The sequence below is a fragment of the Trachurus trachurus genome (genome assembly GCF_905171665.1).
Source record: "Trachurus trachurus genome assembly, chromosome: 10".
Classification (NCBI taxonomy): Eukaryota; Metazoa; Chordata; class Actinopteri; order Carangiformes; family Carangidae; genus Trachurus; species Trachurus trachurus.
In genome coordinates, this window is record NC_139894.1 from 19431642 (window position 1) to 19459196 (window position 27555).

At 42.0% G+C, this 27555-nt stretch overlaps 4 protein-coding genes and 1 pseudogene across 5 annotated transcripts in view; all 5 read right to left on the reverse strand.

Annotated features, from left to right (window-relative positions):
- Positions 1-27555, reverse strand: part of LOC310992220 (protocadherin alpha-8-like) — a gene marked incomplete at both ends in the record, with an annotated part of 130723 nt that overhangs the window by 83951 nt on the left and 19217 nt on the right. The window lies entirely within an intron of this gene.
- Positions 142-9429, reverse strand: LOC310992907 (uncharacterized protein; the record flags this gene model as incomplete). Its single annotated transcript, XM_083981138.1, has 4 exons — positions 142-2576; positions 3644-4379; positions 4899-5009; positions 7051-9429. 4 exons carry the CDS (start codon positions 9427-9429, stop codon positions 142-144), a joined length of 5661 nt encoding a protein of 1886 aa, XP_083837264.1.
- Positions 10328-15483, reverse strand: LOC310992909 (protocadherin alpha-3-like; annotated as a pseudogene). Its single transcript has 3 exons — positions 15472-15483; positions 15191-15328; positions 10328-11673 (listed from the first exon to the last, which is right to left on the reverse strand). The product of its transcript is annotated as a protocadherin alpha-3-like (transcript).
- On the reverse strand, positions 17371-19770 carry LOC310992910 (protocadherin alpha-8-like; the record flags this gene model as incomplete). The annotated part of the gene is made up of 1 exon (XM_083981140.1): positions 17371-19770. One exon carries the CDS (start codon positions 19768-19770, stop codon positions 17371-17373), a length of 2400 nt encoding a protein of 799 aa, XP_083837266.1.
- LOC310992911 (uncharacterized protein) lies at positions 20530-26561 on the reverse strand (the record flags this gene model as incomplete). Its single annotated transcript, XM_083981141.1, has 3 exons — positions 20530-20543; positions 20698-23191; positions 24183-26561. The coding sequence occupies 3 exons, from the start codon at positions 26559-26561 to the stop codon at positions 20530-20532; spliced, it is 4887 nt and encodes a 1628-aa protein (XP_083837267.1).

A 27555-nucleotide genomic window follows, 5' to 3' on the forward strand; every position in this document is an offset into this window, starting at 1 on the left:
AGACTATGTCATTATCACTGCATATCGTGATTACATGTATGTAGGTTAAAAAACTATTATTCCTATATTAAATGTTTTAAGACTTAAAACTTGAATATGGAACGCAGATTTGCAAAACATAGTACAATTAAATTCATTGATTCAACTCACCTTTTCTTTACTGGGTAAAGTCTGAGTCCTGGTAAAAGTGTCTCCTCCATTAATACTGATCAACTCTCCATCTACAGGCGGAAACGGAGCGGGGAAAACCACTACGTCGCTCTTGAGCGTGTCTGAGCTGAAGCAGACGTCATACTGCTGAGTAGCTTTAGAGTAAGACCAGCTCCCGTCAGGGTGGGTGGTGATCATTGGGGCCCCGTACCTGCTGAAACTGCTGTCTGTCCTGTGGCATTTGACAGCTATTAAACTGATGAGACTCAGTAGAAAAATCACTGAGACCGACGCAATGGCGATCAGCAGATAGAGGTTTAAAGCAGAGAAGCTGTCCTCCTTTATGGGCACATGTCTGAACTGAGTCTGGATGTCAGCTGTGCTCTCAACCACCACCACCGCAATAGACACAGTAGCTGACAGGGAGGGTTCTCCGTTATCAGAGACCAAGACCACCAAGGGGTGAGTTTTCAGGTCATTGTCACTCATTCTCCTCTTAGTCCTGATTTCCCCCGTGCTGGTTCCGATCCTGAACAGGTTGTTTCCTTTGGGCTCAGAGAGGTGATAAGAAAGCAGCGCATTGTATCCAGAGTCTGCGTCTACAGCCCTGATCTTTGCCACAAAGTATCCCGCTTCAGCAGAGTAGGGGATGCTCTCACTGTTAACGGAGCCGTGTTCAGAATAGGGCGCTAGAACCGAGGGACTGTTGTCATTCTCATCCAGGATAAAAACATTGACAGTCACGTTGCTGCTGAGCGGAGGAACACCAGAGTCTGTGGCCTGAACTTTGAACTGAAACGTTTTTAACTCCTCGAAGTTAAATGACTGTAGACTGACTATATCTCCTGTTTCTGAGTTGATGTTTATCATTGTTGGAAGGGGCAGAGATTTACTATTACTGTCGAAAAACGAGTAGCTCACCTGACCATTGTTGCCGGCGTCAGCATCGGTTGCAGTCACTGTTTTAATCACTGTTCCTACCCTGCCATTTTCTTTCACGTACACGTTTATTACAGGTTCTGGGAAATACGGGGCATTGTCATTTACATCAGAAACGTGGACAGTAATGACACTGGTATTTGAAAGAGGAGGGCTCCCTTCATCTATAGCTGAAATTGTCACATTGTAGTGAGGAGTTACCTCTCTGTCTAGTTGGCCATCGACCACTAATGAAAAATAATTTTTGTAATTTGACTCTAATTTGAACGGCACTGTGTTTAAAATCTCACATTTTACTTCTCCGTTTTTTCCACTGTCTTTGTCCAGAACGGAAACAAGTGCTATAGCCGTGCCTATACCAGCGTCTTCATTCACTGTGTTGAGAAGTGACGTCACGGTGATTTCAGGCGCATTGTCATTTACATCTATTACTTCCACCAGCACTTTACTATGAGCTGACATAGGAGGCTGGCCTTTGTCCCTTGCCTCGGCCCGGATCTCAAAAGCTTTTCTTTCTTCATAGTCGATTTTGCCTTTAACTGAAATGATCCCGGTGTCAGGATCAATTTGAAAGATATCTAGAATATGGTCCTGATCCTTGTTGCGCAGAGAGTATACTATTTCACTGTTCGGACCATCGTCGGTGTCAGTTGCATTTAAAGCAAAGATCGTCGTACCAATCGGAATATTTTCAAAAGTTTTAACTTTGTAGAGGGTGCTGTCGAATATTGGTGCATTGTCATTGATATCTAGTATATTTATTTCAATTTCTGATGTGCCCGAATTTGGGGGAGATCCCCCGTCTACCGCAGTTAATAGGAGCTGTAGTGTTGGCTTTTTCTCCCTGTCCAAGGCTTTCTGCAGCACTAACTCTGGAGATATATCCTCCCCTCTCTTGTGCGTTGCCAGACTGAAGTATTCATTTGGGCTAAGCTTATACGCACTAACACCATTTTTCCCCACATCGCTGTCGGTTGCCTCAGATAATGCGAATCTGAATCCCGGCAAAGTGTTCTCTGCAATGTCCAGTATTTGTCTCTTTGTGTTAAAAGACGGGGAATGGTCATTCACATCTTTAATTTCTACCTCGATGCGGTAAAGCTTTAAAGGGTTATTTATCACTGCCTCTACGCTTACAGTGCATTTAGGTTCATCTGTGCAAAGCTCCTCTCGGTCTATCCTCTCGTTGACATACAGAAATCCGGTCTTTAGATTCACCTCGAAATATTTCCTCTTAGATCCTGTAACAATCTGAAACAGACGGGACTCCAAATCCTGCACATTTATGTTTAGATCCTTGGCAATATTTCCGACGTTAGTTCCCGGGTTTACTTCCTCCGAGACAGAGTAAGACAGCTGCCCAAACGCCGTTTCCAAGAAGCAGTCCAATAACAACAGCAGCAGATAGGTAACAATAGATCTCCTGCTTGTCGATAAAGACATAATTCCACCGAGGAAAGCCAAAGCAGACACCCACAACAGCGTTGCTATCGTGAAACGAGATGTGGAAAAATGTTAGGCGAAATTATTTTGACTTTCATATTTTTTTTAAGACAAACAATCCTCCGTGGCGTCCCTTCTCCTCTTGTGCTTCTTTGTGGTGAAGACCCACAGTCACTCTGGTTTTATTCTGGGCGGAGCCTTAACATTTCAGTGTCACGGTCTCGAGCGTCACTTTGTGGTAACTTTGATAAACTGCACAAGCAAGCTTGAAATACACAACCCCACTGAGACGCTTGACTCAAAAGGACTCAATAGTTATCAAGAGGGGCTTGATCCCTTAAAATATTTCAATATTTGTTTGTAGCCCGTATTTTAATTGCATTAAAAAGCATCCAACCACCGATGTTTTTAACGGATGTTCAACATAGACTGCAAGGCGACCCGTCTAACACAGATGAGAAATGTCTCTAAACCTGGAATTTACAAATTGATGTTTTAGGAACCTAATAGACAATAATTTTCCTTGCAGACCTTTCATCATATACTATACTACACGATGCAGTTAATCTTAAATTATCAACTTTGCAGTAACATAAATTTCCCTAATAGATGGATGTTAGGGACTCCCACAAAATCTCACTGCAAAACGCCCTCATCGATACATAAAAAGGTTAAAGACGTCTGTGAATCAATCAAGCCAATTAGGGTGACATCATTTTACTATAAAAGGGTGGTTGGTTTTTTGAAAGGGAAATAATAGCAATTCCATATAACACATTGGCATACAATATACTTCCAAACTGAAATACTTATTTACAAGTGGGTAAAATACATGTGATTCGTTTTTGCATTGATTCATTGCGTTCAGCACCACGGACAGCGACATAGCAGCCAAAAGACAGGACATTGTGACAACATATGCAGCGTAGGCCTATATCAACATCAGGAGGACAGCAACGTCGGTGATTTCTAATGCATTCATTGCAAGAGATATTGTTCTAGTAACGTCCGTAGGTCAAGAAACAGGCATGATTTCACCGGCATTTTGTTCTTACCTTTTCTTTAGTGGGCAAAGTCTGAGTCCTGGTAAACGTGTCTCCTCCATTAATACTGATCAACTCTCCATCTACGGGCGGAAACGGAGCGGGGAAAACCACTACGTCACTCTTGAGCGTGTCTGAGCTGAAGCAGACGTCATACTGCTGAGTAGCTTTAGAGTAAGACCAGCTCCCGTCAGGGTGGGTGGTGATCATTGGGGCCCCGTACCTGCTGAAACTGCTGTCTGTCCTGTGACATTTGACAGCTATTAAACTGATGAGACTCAGTAGAAAAATCACTGAGACCGACGCAATGGCGATCAGCAGATAGAGGTTTAAAGCAGAGAAGCTGTCCTCCTTTATGGGCACATGTCTGAACTGAGTCTGGATGTCAGCTGTGCTCTCAACCACCACCACCTCAATAGACACAGTAGCTGACAGGGAGGGTTCTCCGTTATCAGAGACCAAGACCACCAAGGGGTGAGTTTTCAGGTCATTGTCACTCATTCTCCTCTTAGTCCTGATTTCCCCCGTGCTGGTTCCGATCCTGAACAGGTTGTTTCCTTTGGGTTCAGAGAGGTGATACGAAAGCAGTGCATTGTATCCAGAGTCTGCGTCTACGGCCCTGATCTTTGCCACAAAGTATCCCGCTTCAGCAGAGTAGGGGATGCTCTCACTGTTAACGGAGCCGTGTTCAGAATAGGGCGCGAGAACCGAGGGACTGTTGTCATTCTCATCCAGGATAAAAACATTGACAGTCACGTTGCTGCTGAGCGGAGGAACACCAGAGTCTGTGGCCTGAACTTTGAACTGAAACGTTTTTAACTCCTCGAAGTTGAAAGACTGCAGACTGACTATATCTCCTGTCTCTGAGTTTATGTTAATCATAGTAGGCAGCGGCGTTTTGTTATTGTCCCTTACTAATGTGTAGCTCACCCGACCATTTTCATTAATGTCAGCATCAGTTGCAGATACAGTTTTTAAAACCGTGCCAACTGGGCTATTTTCTTTCACATATATATTAATTACAGTTTCTGTGAATCGGGGTATGTTGTCATTTACATCAGAAACCTCAATAATGACAAAGCTGGTGTTGGAGAGAGGGGGGCTACCTTCATCAGAAGCTTTGATAGTGATATTATACTTGGAAATTAATTCCCTGTCGAGATTTCCACCGATAACTAAGGAGTAATAATTTTTATAATTTGTCTCTAATTTAAAGGGAACCGCATTCAATATCTCGCACTTAACTTCACCATTTTTGCCTCCATCCCTGTCGAGAACTGAAACAAGGGCAATTGCAGTACCGATTTCAGCATCCTCTCTCACTGAACTGAGCAGTGACGTCACCGTGATGTCAGGGGCATTGTCATTTAGGTCCACCACCTCAACCAGTACTTTACACTGGGCTGTTAACGGAGGCTGGCCTTTGTCAGCAGCCTGCACGCGGATTTCAAAGGCATGATTACTTTCAAAGTCAATTTTTCCTTTTACTGTTATTATTCCTGTTTCAGAGTCGATTTCAAAAATGTCCAAGACATGGTCCTGGTCTTTGGAGTTTAGCAAATACACAATTTCTTTGTTTGAACCATCATCAGCGTCAGTTGCAGTCACTGTCATTACTGTTGTGCCAAGTGGCGCATTTTCCTTAATACTAGTTTTATACAGTGTTTTGGTAAAAGCCGGAATGTTATCATTATTATCTAAAACATTAATTAATATTTCTGATGTGCTAGATTTTGGAGGTGTTCCTCCATCTACAGCGGTCAGTGTGAGTTTAATTAAAGCCTGTTTTTCTCTGTCTAATGATTTTTGAAGGACTAACTCGGCAGCCACATTCTCTCCTTTGTGCACCACTAATGAAAAATATTCATTAGGATTTAGTTTGTATGTGTTAACATTATTTTTCCCCACATCGGCATCATAGGCTGACAGCACAGGGAATGTAGCTCCCGGTAATACGCTCTCTGCTATGTCGATAGTTTGTGATTTGGTACTGAAAGAGGGCGGATTATCATTTACATCGAGAATATTAACTTCAATGCGGTAAAGTTTCAGTGGATTATTTATTACAGCTTCTACGTTTATTGTACATTTTGCAGCCTTCGCACACAGCTCTTCTCTGTCTATTCTTTCACTGACGTAGAGAAAACCTGACTTCAAATTTACGTCGAAATACTTTCGCCTTGATCCAGTAACGATCTGAAACATACGTGACTCCAAATCATGTATATTAAGATTTAGATCCTTGGCGAGATTACCAACAGAAGTCCCCACGTTTACCTCTTCTGAGACGGAATAGGAGAGCTGCCCGGATACCGCTCCCCAGTTATACTCCAAGACAACAAGCACGAGATATATCCCAATACAGGTTTTTCGTCCCGGCAGCAGCATAATTCCGTACAGCAACAGCAAAGCATAGATCCACACCGTTCACGTATTAAAGCCAAACGATCATTTGAAAGGTCAACATACGCGCAGTGTAATCTCCGTATACATCGCCAGTCGCGCTGCGTCTCAGTCTAACAAAGCACTGACAAAACGATGATCCTTTGAATGTGGGAGGGTCCAGCTACAGCCCAGCAACCTGGTGGCGGTTCTATGGTCTCTAGTGTCACCTCCTGGCTGTATGATATAACTACAAATGCATACAATAATCAGACAAAACGCAGACCTTTGTATACATTTACGAGAACTGAGGTTACTTTTGTCAGAGTGTAAACAACACAAATGGTAGCTGCTTCACTGCTGTGTGTACTGTCATGCCCTCATACCATGACATATTCGCCATATATTTAAAAACCATGGACAAAGCAGTATGACGCAGATGCATTTTGGTCAACACACAGGTAAAGGTAACTTGGGCATACAATAAGACGAAAAGTATCGAATTAAAAACTAGGAGTTACGTTTCTTTAGAGATAGTAGAAATTAATCTGTCCAGCAGCGCATTGAAAACAAAAACATTTTCCACGCATTCCACATTAAACAGTGCAACAATATTTAGACTGAATAATAAGTATGACAACAAAATGTCAGCAAGCATGCAGAATGTTACAAGTAGGTCTCTATATTTATTGTCACTAGATTTCCATTTAAATCCAAAACTTGACCACAGCACCAGAAAATAATTCTTACATGAATAGTGAGTATGCATTGCTTTATCTGAATAAAGAAGAATTTAAGAACTGTTTGACCCTGATTACCTAAGACACACAGCTTATTTTCATTGTTTGGTTTTCCATTTAAAGTTTCTTAAAATAAATTCAATGCCGTAAGAGATTTTAGGTTTTCTGATCAAGAAAATATAATGCCTATATTGAAATGCACATTTGGGTGACAAACATATGTGAATGCAAATACACAGAGTGAAACCTGGGGTCAACTCAGAAAAGAACAAATAGAGATGGAAAAAATGCTTCAAGGACCTGTCATGACGACTATAAGAAGATAACCAACTTGTTTATTTATATTCCCTTACCTTTTCTTTAGTAGGTAAAGTCTGAGTCCTGGTAAAAGTGTCTCCTCCATTAATACTGATCAGCTCCCCATCTACAGGCGGAAACGGAGCGGGGAAAACCACTACGTCACTCTTGAGCGTGTCTGAGCTGAAGCAGACGTCATACTGCTGAGTAGCTTTAGAGTAAGACCAGCTCCCGTCAGGGTGGGTGGTGATCATTGGGGCCCCGTACCTGCTGAAACTGCTGTCTGTCCTGTGACATTTGACAGCTATTAAACTGATGAGACTCAGTAGAAAAATCACTGAGACCGACGCAATGGCGATGAGCAGATAGAGGTTTAAAGCAGAGAAGCTGTCCTCCTTTATGGGCACATGTCTGAACTGAGTCTGGATGTCAGCTGTGCTCTCAACCACCACCACCTCAATAGACACAGTAGCTGACAGGGAGGGTTCTCCGTTATCAGAGACCAAGACCACCAAGGGGTGAGTTTTCAGGTCATTGTCACTCATTCTCCTCTTAGTCCTGATTTCCCCCGTGCTGGTTCCGATCCTGAACAGGTTGTTTCCTTTGGGTTCAGAGAGGTGATAAGAAAGCAGCGCATTGTATCCAGAGTCTGCGTCTACAGCCCTGATCTTTGCCACAAAGTATCCCGCTTCAGCAGAGTAGGGGATGCTCTCACTGTTAACGGAGCCGTGTTCAGAATAGGGCGCGAGAACCGAGGGACTGTTGTCATTCTCATCCAGGATAAAAACATTGACAGTCACGTTGCTGCTGAGCGGAGGAACACCAGAGTCTGTGGCCTGAACTTTAAACTGAAACGTTTTTACCTCCTCAAAGTTAAATGACTGCAGACTGACTATATCTCCTGTCTCTGAGTTGATGTTTACCATTGTCGAGAGAGGAAGTGAATTACTGTTGTCGTTTAAAAATGAATATCTCACCTGACCATTTTGATCAATGTCAGCATCAATTGCTGAAACTGTTTTTATTACTGCTCCTACTGGACTGTTTTCTTTCACATAGACACTGACTATATTTTCTGTGAATAGAGGTTTGTTGTCATTTACATCTGAGACGTGCACAGTAATAACGCTCGTGCTGGAGAGAGGTGGGCTCCCTTCGTCAGCAGCAGTGATGCTGATGTTGTATTGAGGTGTGCTTTCTCTGTCGAGAGGACCGTCCACCACTAACGAATAGTAGTTCTTATAGTTTGACTCTAGTTTGAAGGGAACATTATTTGAAATTTTACAGTTCACCATCCCATTTTTACCTCCGTCTTTATCAAACACTGACACGAGCGCAATAGCTGTGCCAATGGACGCGTCCTCTTTCACGGTGTTTAACAATGATGTCACTGAGATTTCAGGAGCATTGTCATTTACGTCTAAAACTTCAATCAATAATTTAGCATGTGAAGTGAGAGGAGAAGAAGCTCCATCACTGGCTTGAACTCGAATCTCAAAAGCATTATTCTGTTCAAAGTCAATGCTCATTTTGTTTGTTACAGTCCCAGTTTTTTCATCTATAGCAAACTGGTCACTGTGTTTCCCCTGGTCTATTTCAATAAAGGAGTACAATATCTCTCCGTTGTGGCCTATATCCAAATCAGTAGCATTTAATGTGATTATTGATGTACCGATCTGAACGTTTTCATACACAGCTGCTTTATACAGTGTTTGACTGAATACAGGAGGATTATCATTACTATCCAGAACATTGACTACAATGAACATACTGCCTGTTTTAGCAGGGATTCCTCCATCAATGGCAGTCAGCGTGAGTCTAATTACAGACTGTTTTTCTCTGTCTAAAACTTTCTGAAGTACTAATTCGGGAGTTACTGTCTCTCCTTTAAGCGTTGCCAAGGAGAAGTGTTCGTTTTGACTTAGCTTGTAGATATTTACAGTATTTTTACCTACATCTGCGTCATGAGCTCGTTTCAATGGAAATTTAGCTCCGGCTGCTGTGCTCTCACTAATGTTGATTACCTGTGACGCGCTGATAAACAATGGGGAATTATCATTAACATCTAATACTATTATTTCAATCCGGTACAGTTTCAAAGGATTGTTAATAACAGCTTCTACGTTCAGCGAACATTTTTGTTCAGTGCCGCAGAGTTCCTCTCGGTCTATCCTCTCATTAACGTAGAGGACACCAGTCTTTAGATTTACCTCGAAATATTTAGTCTTTGATCCTGCAACGATCTGAAACATGCGGGACTCCAAATCCTGGACATTGATGTTAAGATCTTTAGCGATATTTCCGACAACAGTCCCCACATTTACCTCCTCTGCGACGGAGTAAGAGAGCTGCCCAGACACCGCTTCCCAGTAACAATCCAGCAGCACGAACAAGAGATAGATCCACACAGAGCTCGTCCTACGTGATAAATGCATAATTCCAAACAAAGAGAAGGAACGTGAGACAAATCTGAGCAATAGGCAGATGTGACAGCAGCTGCGATATCAAGATCGTGGAAAAAATATTCCAATTAAATATCTCCGCATTTTCACGAGCAAACAGGACAGCTTCTCTGTCGCACGATCTCTCTTTGTAACAAAGCCCACAGAAACATCATCCGCTGATTCTGGGAGGAGCCCGAAACCACCAAAGACAGCGTCCAAATGTGATGGTCTGCAGTGTCCCCATGTGGACATTTCTCATAACTGCATACTGCATCAAATATAACCACGCTGGGAAGTTTGAAGCATTATTGTTATTTTTTTTTAAACCACAGAAGCGCTTGAAACCATCAAATAAAGGCTTTCTTGAAAATAGATTGTAGAATCTATTCACATTTATGTGTGAAGAAAGACGAATTACCAGTAGGATGTGAATGTAAAGAAAAGCGGGTTCAGGACCACGGACAGAGGCACAAGGCGACTAAGAGCAAATGAACAGCTATAGCAGCGATAGGAAACAGCACATTCAACAACAAAGAATACTGCGCAACATTTATTTTTTCCTGTTCAAACAGCAGACATTTGCCATTAGAGTATCTCAACCGTCCAACCAGAGCAAGTAATAATATCTCATACTGAATGGTGAGCATGATGTGTGTAAAAGTAACTATTAATTTTATGGTGTACTCGAAATGACCTGGAAATTCAAATCACAAGCCAACAAGAACAATCGACATATAGGCCACAGCACCATGTCACGATTTAAATCATATTAATTACTCCACATACTTGATGTTTTTAACCCAAACGCTTTAATTAAAAAAAAAAAAAAAAAGTAGGACGCCTTAATGTAACGAAAACGAGACATTGCAGTAATACAAGAGTGAAGCAACTATATTCTTACCTTTTCTTTAGTAGGTAGAGTCTGAGTCCTGGTAAAAGTGTCTCCTCCATTAATACTGATCAACTCTCCATCTACAGGCGGAAACGGAGCGGGGAAAACCACTACGTCACTCTTGAGCGTGTCTGAGCTGAAGCAGACGTCATACTGCTGAGTAGCTTTAGAGTAAGACCAGCTCCCGTCAGGGTGGGTGGTGATCATTGGGGCCCCGTACCTGCTGAAACTGCTGTCTGTCCTGTGACATTTGACAGCTATTAAACTGATGAGACTCAGTAGAAAAATCACTGAGACCGACGCAATGGCGATCAGCAGATAGAGGTTTAAAGCAGAGAAGCTGTCCTCCTTTATGGGCACATGTCTGAACTGAGTCTGGATGTCAGCTGTGCTCTCAACCACCACCACCTCAATAGACACAGTAGCTGACAGGGAGGGTTCTCCGTTATCAGAGACCAAGACCACCAAGGGGTGAGTTTTCAGGTCATTGTCACTCATTCTCCTCTTAGTCCTGATTTCCCCCGTGCTGGTTCCGATCCTGAACAGGTTGTTTCCTTTGGGTTCAGAGAGGTGATAAGAAAGCAGCGCATTGTATCCAGAGTCTGCGTCTACAGCCCTGATCTTTGCCACAAAGTATCCCGCTTCAGCAGAGTAGGGGATGCTCTCACTGTTAACGGAGCCGTGTTCAGAATAGGGCGCGAGAACCGAGGGACTGTTGTCATTCTCATCCAGGATAAAAACATTGACAGTCACATTGCTGCTGAGCGGAGGAACACCAGAGTCTGTGGCCTGAACTTTAAACTGAAAGGTTTTTAACTCCTCAAAGTTAAATGACTGTAGACTGACTATATCTCCTGTCTCTGAGTTGATGTTTACCATTGTTGAGAGAGGAAGTGAATTACTGTTGTCGTTTAAAAATGAATATCGCACCTGACCATTTTGATCAATGTCAACATCAATTGCTGAAACAGTTTTTATAACTGCTCCTACTGGACTGTTTTCTTTCACATAGACACTGATTATATTTTCTGTGAATAGAGGTTTGTTGTCATTTACATCTGAGACGTGCACAGTAATAACGCTCGTGCTGGAGAGAGGTGGGCTCCCTTCGTCAGTAGCAGTGATGCTGATGTTGTATTGAGGTGTGCTTTCTCTGTCGAGAGGACCGTCCACCACTAACGAATAGTAGTTCTTATAGTTTGACTCTAGTTTGAAGGGAACATTGTTTGAAATTTTACAGTTCACCATCCCATTTTTACCTCCGTCTTTATCAAACACTGACACGAGCGCAATAGCTGTGCCAATGGACGCGTCCTCTTTCACAGTGTTTAACAATGATGTCACTGAGATTTCAGGAGCATTGTCATTGACGTCTAAAACTTCAATCAATAATTTTGCATTTGAGGTGAGAGGAGAGGATGTTCCATCACTAGCTTGAACTCGAATCTCAAAAGCACTATTCTCTTCAAAGTCAATGCTCATTTTGTTTGTTACAATCCCAGTTTTTTCATCAATAGCAAACAAATCAGTTTGTTTCCCTCGGCCTACTTCACTGAATGAATATAAAACCTGTCCGTTTTGGCCTGCATCTAAGTCCGTCGCATTTAGCGTTATTATGGATGTGCCTGTCTTCACATTTTCATGCACAGTGGCTTTATATAGTGTTTGACTGAATATAGGAGGATTATCGTTAACATCCAATACATTCACTATGATATTCATGCTGCCTGATTTAGCAGGAGTTCCTCCATCAATGGCGGTCAGTGTGAGTCGAATCACAGACTGTTTTTCTCTGTCTAAAACTTTCTGAAGCACTAATTCAGGGGTTACAGTCTCTCCTTTATGTGTAACAAGAGAGAAATGTTCGTTTTGACTCAGCTTGTAGGTATTCACATCGTTTTTACCGACGTCAGCATCGTGAGCAGGATGCAGGGGAAATTTAGCTCCTGCTGCTGTGCTCTCACTTATATTTATTACCTGTGACGGGCTTCGAAATGATGGGGAATTATCATTAACATCCAATATAATGATTTCAATCCGGTAAAGTTTTAATGGATTATTAATAACAGCTTCTACACTCAGCGAACATTTCGATTCAGTGCCGCAGAGTTCCTCTCGATCTATCCTCTCATTAACGTAGAGGACACCAGTCTTTAGATTTACCTCGAAATATTTAGTCTTTGATCCAGAAACGATCTGAAACATGCGGGGCTCCAAATCCTGGACATTGATGTTAAGATCTTTGGCGATATTTCCGACAGCAGTCCCCACATTTACCTCCTCTGAGACGGAGTAAGAGAGCTGCCCAGACACCGCTTCCCAGTAACAATCCAGCAGCACGAACAAGAGATAGATCCACACAGAGCTCGTCCTACGCGACAAATGCATAATTCCAAACAACGAGAAAGAGCGTGCAAACAAATCTGAGCAATGGACAGATGTGACAGCAGCTGCGATATCAAGATCGAGGTAGAATCACTCCATATCTCCGCATTTTGAAGCACAAACAAGGCAACGGTTCTCTGTCAGAGCCTCTCTTTGTAACAAAGCCCACAGACACATCATCCTCTGACTATGGGAGGAGCCCGAAACCACCAAGACAGCGTCCAAATGTGATGGTCTGCAGTGTCCCCATGTGGACATTTCTTAAAACTACATTCTGCATGAATAAATTCACGCCAGGGAGTTAGAAACATTATTATTTAATTTTTGAAGGAAGTGCAAACACTAAAAACGATCAAATACCTAATAACGTCCGAGCAACCATCACTAACATTTGCGTGACATGACTAAGCTCGTCTATGAAACCCATGCACTGACCGAAAAAGCCTTACAGCCTAGACATCAGGTTATATGAACATACATTTCTGTTTTTTTAATCAAGTGTAAAGTGATTGCAGAATAGTCTACACAAATAGTTTTTACTAAAGATACATTTTTTGACATAACTTCCAATAATAATTATACGAGTGTTTAAGTGCATTATATTTTAGGAAGCACATGTTATTTAAAGAGTTGCGGTCAGCACCACGGATAGCGACACAGAGGGTGACAACCAGTAAGATGCTAATGACAAACATTTAAAAAACATCAGAAAAGGAACTGTTGCGGTGGCAATATTAAATTGCAGATTCAACAATACTACTTAAATCTGACTTTGTCTAATTTGCACATTAGTCAAATCTTGAGCGTTCCATCACATAAAACCCATTTTCAGATTAGACGACAACTCTACTTGTAACAAAACCTTGAATGGTGGACATAATGTTTTAAAATGTAGTTATGCATTCATGTGATGTACTCGAAATGAAATGTGCATTAAAATAACAAATTCGCAGTCACCATAAATTATCAACAAATATGTTGCAACAGCTACGGTTTGAAAAATATGAATAACATTGTGCTTCGTCAGTAACCTTTAATTTTTGATTTAAACAAAACGTTTGTTCAAATTCATTCAAGGCTACTTCAGTATATGCGACATAGTAACATAGAAGACATTACAGTAATCAACTAAATTCTTACCTTCTCTTTAGTAGGTAAAGTCTGAGTCCTGGTAAAAGTGTCTCCTCCATTAATACTGATCAGCTCCCCATCTACAGGCGGAAACGGAGCGGGGAAAACCACTACGTCACTCTTGAGCGTGTCTGAGCTGAAGCAGACGTCATACTGCTGAGTAGCTTTAGAGTAAGACCAGCTCCCGTCAGGGTGGGTGGTGATCATTGGGGCCCCGTACCTGCTGAAACTGCTGTCTGTCCTGTGACATTTGACAGCTATTAAACTGATGAGACTCAGTAGAAAAATCACTGAGACCGACGCAATGGCGATCAGCAGATAGAGGTTTAAAGCAGAGAAGCTGTCCTCCTTTATGGGCACATGTCTGAACTGAGTCTGGATGTCAGCTGTGCTCTCAACCACCACCACCTCAATAGACACAGTAGCTGACAGGGAGGGTTCTCCGTTATCAGAGACCAAGACCACCAAGGGGTGAGTTTTCAGGTCATTGTCACTCATTCTCCTCTTAGTCCTGATTTCCCCCGTGCTGGTTCCGATCCTGAACAGGTTGTTTCCTTTGGGTTCAGAGAGGTGATAAGAAAGCAGCGCGTTGTATCCAGAGTCTGCGTCTACAGCCCTGATCTTTGCCACAAAGTATCCCGCTTCAGCAGAGTAGGGGATGCTCTCACTGTTAATGGAGCCGTGTTCAGAATAGGGCGCGAGAACCGAGGGACTGTTGTCATTCTCATCCAGGATAAAAACATTGACAGTCACGTTGCTGCTGAGCGGAGGAACACCAGAGTCTGTGGCCTGAACTTTAAACTGAAAGGTTTTTAGCTCCTCGAAGTTAAATGACTGCAGACTGACTATATCTCCTGTCTCTGAGTTGATGTTTACCATTGTTGAGAGTGGCAATGGGTTACTGTTACTTTCGACAATTGAATAGCTCACCTGGGCATTTTTATCAATGTCTACATCAACTGCAGATAATGTCTTAAGAACGGCTCCAACGGGACTATTTTCTTTTAAATAAATATTTGCTACAGGGTCTGAAAAACGAGGGGAGTTGTCATTGACATCAGAAACATAAACGGTTAGATCCCTGCTGCTCATAAGAGCTGGGATTCCGTCATCCATTGCTGTAATAGTGACATTATAAAAAGAGGCACTCTCTCTGTCTAGATCTCCGTCTACAACCAAAGAATAATAGTTTTTATAATTTGGCTCCAATTTAAAAGGGCTTCCATCTTTAATATTACAATGGACAACTCCGTTTTTACCCCCATCTCTGTCCAGCACTGACACAAGTGCAACAGCAGTGCCTCGTTTTGCATCTTCTCTAACTGTATCAGTCAGTGATGTTACAGAAATTTCAGGTGTATTGTCATTTAAATCCAATACTTCAATTAGTACTTTGCACTGTGTTGCCATTGGCGGATAACCCTTGTCAGTAGCTTGCACGCGGATTTCAAAAGCTGGATGTTCTTCAAAGTCGATATTTCCCTTTACCGTCAATAAACCTGTATGCTCATCGATTTGAAATATTTGCAAAACACTGTCTTGATCTTTGCTGCTGAGCGAATATGAAATCTCCCCGTTTGGCCCTTCATCCGCGTCTGTCGCCGTTACTGTTGCTACTGATGTACCGAGTGGTACATTTTCATTAATTCTGGTTTTATATAGGGTTTTGGTAAACGATGGGATATTATCATTAACGTCCAAGACATTGATGATTATCTGTGATGTTCCGGATTTCGGGGGGGTCCCACCATCAACAGCAGTTAATGTGAGTTTAATTACAGGTTGCTTTTCTCGATCTAAAGGTTTCTGAAGCACTAACTCCGCAGACACGCTTTCTCCTTTGTTCACTGATAGTGTGAAATGGTCATTTTGATTTAACTTATACGTGCTAATACCGTTTTTTCCTACATCGGCATCATATGCAGACAACACAAGGAATTTGGACCCAGGTAATCTGCTTTCCGCTACTTCAATATTTTGTGATTTAGTGCTGAAAGAAGGATAGTTATCATTAACGTCTAGAATATTTATTTCTAAACGATAAAGCTTCAGAGGAGCATTGATCACAGCCTCCACACTGACAGTGCATTTTGTTGCCTTCGCGCAGAGCTCCTCTCTGTCTATTCTGTCATTAACAAAAAGGAAACCAGTTTTAACATTAACGTCGAAAAATTTTCTTTTGGAACCGGCAACAATCTGAAACATACGAGACTCGAGATCATCGATACTAAGGTTGAGATCCTTGGCTATATTTCCTACAGATGTCCCTGGATTTACCTCTTCTGATATGGAATAGGAGAGCTGTCCCGACACCACTTCCCAGTAACAGTCCAGCAACAGAAATAAGACGTAAACCACAAGAGGAGCGCTGTTATTTGAAGACATAATCCAATCCTTTGAGTGACCAACACATGAATAAATCCAAACGATGTCGTGTATCAACGGAAAGTGTGCGTCTTTCTCTTATAATTTCTCCCCGACGCTGATGGTGCTCCAGCCTTTTCTCTGCATATCTGACTCTCTTTGTGACAAAGCCCAACATGACGCTCTGATGATAGGAGGGGCCTGGGTATTGTTAACGAAATCGTCTCTATGTTTTAGTCTATACTGCCCCCTCATGGTCTTGTACATTGATTACATTAAAAGCCAGGAGATGGATAATGTCCTTTCACAAAATATTTCTTTTTAACGCACAGCACAAAAATGGACTGTTTCAAATGAACGAAAAGCCATGGAAATGGTTGCTGTCTTTTATTCTTTTTTTCTTTTCCTTTCAAGAAATGCCTAGTTAACTAGGCTTATTATCTACTAATGTGAAACGTTTTTACATGATTATGCTGATTATGATTGATGTATTTGCATCTTTAAATGAATAGTAATAGGTATGTTTATGCAATAACAATAACAATATAGGGCCAATGGAACGGGCAAATATGAGGAAATATCAAAGGAATTTTGTTCACTTGTTATGTTTTTTTTTATATTATTATATTACACTTAAAAACTGGCAGAAGAGCACCTGAGAATTATTACAGAGACATCCAATAATGTGTGTCTTATGACAGCAAAAGAGTGTATTGTGGAAAATACAACACTGTAGCAATGAGAGCTATCAACCACGATTGATGCATAATTTGCACCTAAGACAATGAACTGGATCAAGTACCATTGTGAAAGAAAAGTGAAGGGCGTGCCACATAGAGATTACTCATAAAAGTAAAATGATCATTCCAATAATTCCGTAAATAACATTAAAGACCAAAATAACCACGTTTGATCTGTGCAAAACTAGAAACAGCAACACGAGCTTCTTATCTTAACAGACAAGTTTTTGTCTTAAGCACCATGGACAGCGACTGTTCCACTTACATTGAAAACTCCAGTAAACAAGTTATATAGACAATGACAAAAAAAAAACCCCGCATTTATAGTATAGTAGAATAGTTTGGAAGAATTAGATATATTATTAGCAACAATAGTCAGTGTTTAGTAATGCTTGAAACATCCTCTGAATTAGCAGACCATTATACATAGACTGTTCTTACCTTTTCTTTAGTAGGTAATGTTTGAGTCCTGGTAAAAGTGTCTCCTCCATTAATACTGATCAGCTCCCCATCTACAGGCGGAAACGGAGCGGGGAAAACCACTACGTCACTCTTGAGCGTGTCTGAGCTGAAGCAGACGTCATACTGCTGAGTAGCTTTAGAGTAAGACCAGCTCCCGTCAGGGTGGGTGGTGATCATTGGGGCCCCGTACCTGCTGAAACTGCTGTCTGTCCTGTGACATTTGACAGCTATTAAACTGATGAGACTCAGTAGAAAAATCACTGAAACCGACGCAATGGCGATCAGCAGATAGAGGTTTAAAGCAGAGAAGCTGTCCTCCTTTATGGGCACATGTCTGAACTGAGTCTGGATGTCAGCTGTGCTCTCAACCACCACCACCTCAATAGACACAGTAGCTGACAGGGAGGGTTCTCCGTTATCAGAGACCAAGACCACCAAGGGGTGAGTTTTCAGGTCATTGTCACTCATTCTCCTCTTAGTCCTGATTTCCCCCGTGCTGGTTCCGATCCTGAACAGGTTGTTTCCTTTGGGTTCAGAGAGGTGATAAGAAAGCAGCGCGTTGTATCCAGAGTCTGCGTCCACAGCCCTGATCTTTGCCACAAAGTATCCCGCTTCAGCAGAGTAGGGGATGCTCTCACTGTTAACGGAGCCGTGTTCAGAATAGGGCGCGAGAACCGAGGGACTGTTGTCATTCTCATCCAGGATAAAAACATTGACAGTCACGTTGCTGCTGAGCGGAGGAACACCAGAGTCTGTGGCCTGAACTTTAAACTGAAAGGTTTTTAACTCCTCGAAGTTAAATGACTGCAGACTGACTATATCTCCTGTCTCTGAGTTGATGTTTACCATTGTTGAGAGAGGAAGTGAATTACTGTTGTCGTTTAAAAATGAATATCTCACCTGACCATTTTGATCAATGTCAGCATCAATTGCTGAAACAGTTTTTATAACTGCTCCTACTGGACTGTTTTCTTTCACATAGACACTGATTATATTTTCTGTGAATAGAGGTTTGTTGTCATTTACATCTGAGACGTGCACAGTAATAACGCTCGTGCTGGAGAGAGGTGGGCTCCCTTCGTCAGTAGCAGTGATGCTGATGTTGTATTGAGGTGTGCTCTCTCTCTCGAGAGGACCGTCCACCACTAACGAATAGTAGTTCTTATAGTTTGACTCTAGTTTGAAGGGAACATTATTTGAAATTTTACAGTTCACCATCCCATTTTTACCTCCGTCTTTATCAAACACTGACACGAGCGCAATAGCTGTGCCAATGGACGCGTCCTCTTTCACAGTGTTTAACAATGATGTCACTGAGATTTCAGGAGCATTGTCATTGACGTCTAAAACTTCAATCAATAATTTAGCATGTGAAGTGAGAGGAGAAGAAGCTCCATCACTGGCTTGAACTCGAATCTCAAAAGCATTATTCTGTTCAAAGTCGATGTTCATTTTGTTTGTTACAGTCCCAGTTTTTTCATCAATAGCAAACAAATCAGTTTGTTTCCCTCGGCCTACTTTACTGAATGAATATAAGACTTGTCCGTTTAAACCTTCATCCAAATCAGAAGCATTTAATGTTATTATGGATGTGCCTATTTTCACATTTTCATACACACTGGCTTTGTACAGTGTTTGACTGAATATAGGAGGATTATCGTTAATGTCTAAAACATTGATTATAATGACCATCGTTCCTGATTTAGCAGGAGTTCCTCCATCAATGGCAGTCAGTGTGAGCTGTACCGTAGACTGTTTTTCTCTGTCTAAAACTTTCTGAAGCACTAATTCGGGTGTTATGATCTCTCCTTTCTGCGTGTCGATAGAAAAGTGTTCGTTTTGATTCAGCTTGTAGGTATTTACAGTGTTTTTGGCAACGTCTGCGTCGTCAGCAGGATGTAGGGGAAATTTAGCTCCTGCTGCTGTGCTCTCAGTTATGTCGATCACCTGTGACATGCTGAGAAATGACGGAGAATTATCATTCACATCTAATATTATAATCTCAATTCGATACAGTTTCAAAGGATTGTTGATCACTGCTTCCACAGTAAGTGAACATTTTTGTTCATCGCCGCAGAGTTCCTCTCGATCTATCCTCTCATTAACGTAGAGGACACCAGTCTTTAGATTTACCTCGAAATATTTAGTCTTTGTTCCTGCAACGATCTGAAACATGCGGGGCTCCAAATCCTGAACATTGATATTAAGATCTTTGGCGATATTTCCGACAACAGTCCCCAGATTCACCTCCTCTGCGACGGAGTAAGAGAGCTGCCCAGACACCGCTTCCCAGTAACAATCCAGCAGCACGAACAAGAGATAGATCCACACAGAGCTCGTCCTACGTGATAAATGCATAATTCCAAACAACGAGAAGAAGCGTGTAAACAAATCTGAGCAATAGGCAGATGTGACAGCAGCTGCGATATCAAGATCGTGGAAAAAATATTCCAATGAAATATCTCCGCATTTTGACGAGCAAACAAGACCGCTTCTCTGTCGCACGATCTCTCTTTGTAACAAAGCCCACAGACACATCATCCTCTGACTATGGGAGGAGCCCTAAACCACCAACGACAGCGTCCAAATGTGATGGTCTGCAGTGTCCCCATGTGGACATTTACCATAACTACATACTGCATCAAATCCAATCACGCTGGGGAGTTTGAAACATCATTTCTTTTTTATGAAAACGAAGGAAGTGCAGACACTCTAAACGATCAAACGGCGTGACAGCAGGTCGTTTGGATATGTACATGTTGTGACTTTTTAAATCAAGTGTAAGTTTAGTGCAAAATAGTCTACATAAATAGTTTTCCTAAATATGGATCGTGAAATTTCTTGACATACCTTTTAAAGTGTAGTTACCAATAGGAGTGCATTATATTGTGGAGAGGCTGCACATGTAACTTAAAGAGTTGATTTCAGCACCACGGATAGCGACACAGAAGGGGAAAACCAGTAAGTAGCTTAATGACCAAAATCGAAGAAAATGTCAGAAAAATTAACGGCTGCAGTGACAGTATTAAATTACGAAATCAGCATCACATACTTAAGGAGACCTTATACTTGAATGGTGAACATAATGTTTAAAAATGTAGCATTCATTCATGTGATCTACTCGAGATTACCTGCACATCAAAAACACAAATTCGCAGTCAGTAATAATCATCAACAAATAGGCTGCACTACTCGCTACGGTTTGAAATATATTAATGACCTTGTGCTAAGTACTTGATTTGTTTTTTTAAATAAACGTTTGTTCAAATTTATTCAAGGCTATACTTGTCGCACAGCAGAGGTCCCTGATACAATTGCGACATTTGCCGTGAATCAATACCATGGAAGACATTACAGTAATAAGATGTTTTCTTACCCTTTCTTTAGTGGGCAGCGTCTGGGTTCTGGTAAACGTGTCTCCTCCATTAATACTGATCAGCTCCCCATCTACAGGCGGAAACGGAGCGGGGAAAACCACCACGTCACTCTTGAGCGTGTCTGAGCTGAAGCAGACGTCATACTGCTGAGTAGCTTTAGAGTAAGACCAGCTCCCGTCAGGGTGGGTGGTGATCATTGGGGCCCCGTACCTGCTGAAACTGCTGTCTGTCCTGTGACATTTGACAGCTATTAAACTGATGAGACTCAGTAGAAAAATCACTGAGACCGACGCAATGGCGATCAGCAGATAGAGGTTTAAAGCAGAGAAGCTGTCCTCCTTTATGGGCACATGTCTGAACTGAGTCTGGATGTCAGCTGTGCTCTCAACCACCACCACCTCAATAGACACAGTAGCTGACAGGGAGGGTTCTCCGTTATCAGAGACCAAGACCACCAAGGGGTGAGTTTTCAGGTCATTGTCACTCATTCTCCTCTTAGTCCTGATTTCCCCCGTGCTGGTTCCGATCCTGAACAGGTTGTTTCCTTTGGGTTCAGAGAGGTGATACGAAAGCAGCGCATTGTATCCAGAGTCTGCGTCTACAGCCCTGATCTTTGCCACAAAGTATCCCGCTTCAGCAGAGTAGGGGATGCTCTCACTGTTAACGGAGCCGTGTTCAGAATAGGGCGCGAGAACCGAGGGACTGTTGTCATTCTCATCCAGGATAAAAATATTGACGGTCACGTTGCTGCTGAGCGGAGGAACACCAGAGTCTGTGGCCTGAACTTTAAACTGAAATGTTTTTAACTCCTCGAAGTTGAAAGACTGCAGGGTGACTATATCTCCTGTCTCTGAGTTGATGTTTACCATTGTAGATAACGGCAACGTTTCACTGTTACTTTGTAGGAATGAATAGGTCATGTGACCGTTTTGATCAATGTCAGCATCAATTGCCGAAACAGTTTTTATTACTGCTCCTACAGGACTATTCTCTTTCACATAAACATGAACCAGCGGCTCTGAGAAGCGAGGTGGGTTATCATTGACGTCAGAAACACGAACAGTTACTATGTTGGTGCTGGAGAGAGGTGGAGTTCCCTCATCAGTCGCTACAATAGTAACATTGTACTGAGCTTTAGATTCTCTATCAAGCGGACCATTAACCACTAACGAGTAATAATTTTTATAATTTGTGTCCAATTTAAATGGCGCATCATTTGCAATTTCAGCTCTCACTGCCCCGTTTTTGCCACTGTCTCTGTCTAGAATAGAAACAAGTGCAATAGCAGTACCTGCTTCAGCGTCCTCCTTTACTGTATTCACCAGTGAAGTCACAGTGATCTCAGGAGCGTTATCGTTCAGGTCCACTACTTCTACCAGAACCTTACAACCAGCAGACATCGGAGGCTGTCCTCTGTCACTTGCTTGAGCATGAATCTCAAATGCTTGATTTTCCTCATAGTCGATCTCACCTTTGACTAAAATTTCACCTGTTTTCGAGTCTATTTGAAATAAATCTAAAACCTGATCCTGACCTTTACTTCTTAGTGAATATTCTATTTCACTGTTTAATCCATCATCTGCGTCTGTCGCATTCAGGGTGATTACTTTAGACCCTGTTGGCAAGTTCTCAGCTATTTTAATTTTGTATAAAGTTTTACTGAAAACAGGGGTATTGTCGTTAATATCCAAAACGCTGATAATAATTTGTGATGTCCCTGACTTGGGAGGACTTCCTCCGTCTAGTGCAGTTAGTGTGAGCTTTATAACAGAGTCTTGCTCGCGGTCTAAAGCTTTCTGCAACACTAACTCTGCTGACACACTGTCTCCTCCTTTGTGAATTTCCAGAGAAAAATAATCATTACTACTGAGCTTGTATGTATTAACACCGTTCTTGCCAACGTCCAAATCCGACGCTCCTATCAGTCCAAATCTGAGTCCCGGTAAAGTACTTTCTGCAATGTGAAGTGACTGCAATTGCTCGGAGAAAACGGGTGCGTTGTCATTTATATCGACTACATTTATCTCAAGACGATACAGCTTCAGTGGGTTGTTGATCACGGCCTCTACGTTTACGGTGCATTTTGTAGCCTTTGCACAGAGCTCCTCTCGGTCTATTCTCTCATTTACGTAAAGAAGACCCGTTTTTAGATTGACATCAAAATATTTTCTCTTTGATCCACTAACAATCTGAAACATACGAGACTCTAATTCTTGCACATTGAGATTTAGATCCTTGGCGATATTTCCAACAGACGTCCTCGGGTTTACCTCCTCGGACACGGAGTAGGAGAGCTGTCCGGACACCGCTTCCCAGCAATAATACAGCAGCACGATCACAAAAGAAATCCGGAAAGGGCTCGCTCCGCTGGGGAAATGCATATTTATATCCAGCACAAAATGCTTTAAATCAAGTCCGATCACTTCAGCCAAACACGCCTATTAAAATCCATCTTTATAATGTTTCTCATCCTTCCTCTCTCGTCCTGCGTCTCTTTGTGACAAAGCCGAAAGAACCGTCATCATCATCCCCCTGTTTCTGGGAGGAGACTCATGCCTTCCTCAGCAACGTTCAGATCTTATGGTCTATAGTGTCCCCGTGTGGTGATTTAAAAAGCCTGCAGACAACCTCTGAACAGTCAAGTTTTTCATTTTATACTGTCTTACAGGTTCAACTGAAGTTGAAAGACCCGAAACCCCCTGTAACCCCAGTTACTTCACTGACGAAGTGCATCAAGAGAGGTATGTAACAATAGCCATGCTGCGTCTAAGTGATGACATTCTGAATTGTGAACAGTCATATCAAACGATCAAAATAACAATAATTCGACACAAATGACTGCGCTCAATCATCCCAACGCTTTTGAATGTTTTTCCCCCTACACCCATAACAGTAGACATTCACCTTGCGGACATACAGGCTTCAAAGCAAGGAATGCAATTTTCAATATGAATGAATTAGCGGGAATGGAATATTTTTCTTCAACCAATATCAGAACAGGGTTTGCTAAATTCAAGAGTAAATGGAACATTGATCGTCATGAAATCCAACTAAGTATGCCAGGAAAACAACGTTTCTTTTTAAATGGGGAGTCACGTTGTCCGCGTTGACCGGAGACAGCACACGGCACACTGCGGTGTTTATTTCAGCACCACAGACAGCAACACGTACTCTCTGTTCAGCGTGAGAACTTTATGCACTGAAAATAGTAGGTCTACAGATGCTGTAGCTCAGGTAAAGAGAAATACTACTCCTTAAAATAAATCAATTCAAACAACTGTAAAGTTATCAATTTTATTAACGAAAAAGTCAAAAAACAGTCGGAATTTGCTTTGGGCCACAGCCTTATGAATGAGATGATTGCAACTCCGATACGTTGCATCATTTTCTTACCTTGTCTTTAGTGGGTAGCGTCTGGGTTCTGGTAAACGTGTCTCCTCCATTAATACTGATCAGCTCCCCATCTACAGGCGGAAACGGAGCGGGGAAAACCACTACGTCACTCTTGAGCGTGTCTGAGCTGAAGCAGACGTCATACTGCTGAGTAGCTTTAGAGTAAGACCAGCTCCCGTCAGGGTGGGTGGTGATCATTGGGGCCCCGTACCTGCTGAAACTGCTGTCTGTCCTGTGACATTTGACAGCTATTAAACTGATGAGACTCAGTAGAAAAATCACTGAGACCGACGCAATGGCGATCAGCAGATAGAGGTTTAAAGCAGAGAAGCTGTCCTCCTTTATGGGCACATGTCTGAACTGAGTCTGGATGTCAGCTGTGCTCTCCACCACCACCACCTCAATAGACACAGTAGCTGACAGGGAGGGTTCTCCGTTATCAGAGACCAAGACCACCAAGGGGTGAGTTTTCAGATCATTGTCACTCATTCTCCTCTTAGTCCTGATTTCCCCCGTGCTGGTTCCGATCCTGAACAGGTTGTTTCCTTTGGGTTCAGAGAGGTGATAAGAAAGCAGTGCATTGTATCCAGAGTCTGCGTCTACAGCCCTGATCTTTGCCACAAAGTATCCCGCTTCAGCAGAGTAGGGGATGCTCTCACTGTTAACGGAGCCGTGTTCAGAATAGGGCGCGAGAACCGAGGGACTGTTGTCATTCTCATCCAGGATAAAAACATTGACGGTCACGTTGCTGCTGAGCGGAGGAACACCAGAGTCTGTGGCCTGAACTTTAAACTGAAAGGTTTTTAACTCCTCAAAGTTAAATGACTGTAGACTGACTATATCTCCTGTCTCTGAGTTGATGTTTACCATTGTTGAGAGAGGAAGTGAATTACTGTTGTCGTTTAAAAATGAATATCTCACCTGACCATTTTGATCAATGTCAGCATCAATTGCTGAAACTGTTTTTATTATTGCTCCTACTGGACTGTTTTCTTTCACATAGACACTGACTATATTTTCTGTGAATAGAGGTTTGTTGTCATTTACATCTGAGACGTGCACAGTAATCACGGTCGTGCTGGAGAGAGGTGGGCTCCCTTCGTCAGTAGCAGTGATGCTGATGTTGTATTGAGGCGTGGTCTCTCTGTCGAGAGGACCGTCCACCACTAACGAATAGTAGTTCTTATAGTTTGACTCTAGTTTGAAGGGAACATTGTTTGAAATTTTACAGTTCACCATCCCATTTTTACCTCCGTCTTTATCAAACACTGACACGAGCGCAATAGCTGTGCCAATGGACGCGTCCTCTTTCACAGTGTTTAACAATGATGTAACTGAGATTTCAGGTTTATTGTCATTGACGTCTAAAACCTCAATCAATAATTTAGCATGTGAAGTGAGAGGAGAAGAAGCTCCATCACTGGCTTGAACTCGAATCTCAAAAGCATTATTCTCTTCAAAGTCGATGTTGTTTTTGTTTGTTACTGTCCCAGTTTTTTCATCTATAGCAAACAAGTCAGTTTGTTTCCCTCGGCCGAATTTGCTAAATGAATATAAAACCTGCCCGTTTTGGCCTGCATCTAAATCAGTAGCATTTAATGTTATTATCGATGTCCCTATTTTCGCATTTTCATACACACTGGCTTTGTACAGTGTTTGAGCGAACACAGGGGGATTATCGTTACTGTCTAATACATTGATTGTAATGATCATTGTCCCTGATTTAGCAGGAGTTCCTCCATCAATGGCAGTCAATGTAAGGCGAATCGCAGCCTGCTTCTCTCTGTCTAAAACTTTATGAAGCACTAATTCAGGTATTACACTCTCTCCCTTATGTGTATCGATAGAAAAGTGTTCGTTTTGACTAAGCTTGTAGGTATTTACAGTATTTTTCCCGACATCTGCATCCTCAGCAGGATGTAGGGGAAATTTAGCTCCTGCTGCTGTGTTCTCAGTAATGTCGATCTCCTGTGACGCGCTGAGAAATGATGGAGAATGATCATTCACATCCAATACTATTATTTCAATCCGGTACAGTTTCAAAGGATTATTAATAACAGCTTCTACACTCAGCGAACATTTTGGTTCAGTGCCGCAGAGTTCCTCTCTATCTATCCTCTCATTAACGTAGAGGACACCAGTCTTTAAATTTACCTCGAAATATTTCGTTTTGGATCCAGGAACGATCTGAAACATACGGGGCTCCAAATCCTGAACATTGATGATAAGATCTTTAGCGATATTTCCGACAACAGTCCCCAGATTCACCTCCTCGGCGACGGTATAGGAGAGCTGCCCAGACACCGCTTCCCAGTAACAATCCAGCAGCACGAACAACAGATAGATCCACACAGAGCTCGTCCTGCCCGGTAAAGGCATAATTCCATAAATCGGGAAATGTCTAAAGAGGGATTCACCCATTAAGTCACTACGAAAAAATTAACTGAATTGCCAAATAAAAGACTGTGCCTTTTCGCCAAATTCACCATAGGAATTGTCGTCACACTGGTCCGTTTCACCCGTATAGTGTCTTTGTTTCAATCGCCCGAGAAACATCATCCTTTGAACATGGGAGGAGCCCCGAAGTCTTAGTTCAAATATGGTGGTCTCCAGTGTCCCCACGTGGACACTATGAGGAACTACATTCAACTACAACATCATGAAATATTAGTAAGAATTGCTTAAATTTTAGTTTCCATTTGAATATTCAGCCAAGCAATGCCATATGTGAAAGAAGAGTCAGCTGCATTTTTCTTTAACATCAACATACATACGTCTTCATGGTCTTTTAATAAAAAGTCTAATATGACACCTTTTTCGAAAAAATGAGTCAAAGTTTGGTTGAGCCATTGTGAAGCAACTGTGATCACAGAGGCACACATTATTCAAGTAAGTCTGACCTCACACTCACAAATACATACACAGATGATCACTTGGTGAATCAGACCCAGACCACCCAAGAAACTTTCTATCAAAAACATCAGTTTGGTCTTGAAATTAAGACTAAAGAAACGTTCAGCACCAAGGATAGCGGCATTAAAACCATGCAGTAAGTAATGACGGAGATTAGTGATGTATCAACACATTTAAAGCAGGGTATTACCAAGACACACAAAAGTTGAACATGTTTCTTTCTCTTTTGTCGTGAAAATGAGAAACCTGTTTGTTTGTTTTAGTACCATCCATGTGGCATAGAATTTATTAGGTTTTTTGTTGTTGTTTCAAAACTGCTGAAAGTAAAACTTCATCGATTCCCCAATCACTTGAACTCGGAATGTTAAAATATTCCTACCTTTTCTTTAGTGGGCAGCGTCTGGGTTCTGGTAAAAGTGTCTCATTAAAGACCAAAATAACCAAGTTTGATCTGTGCAAA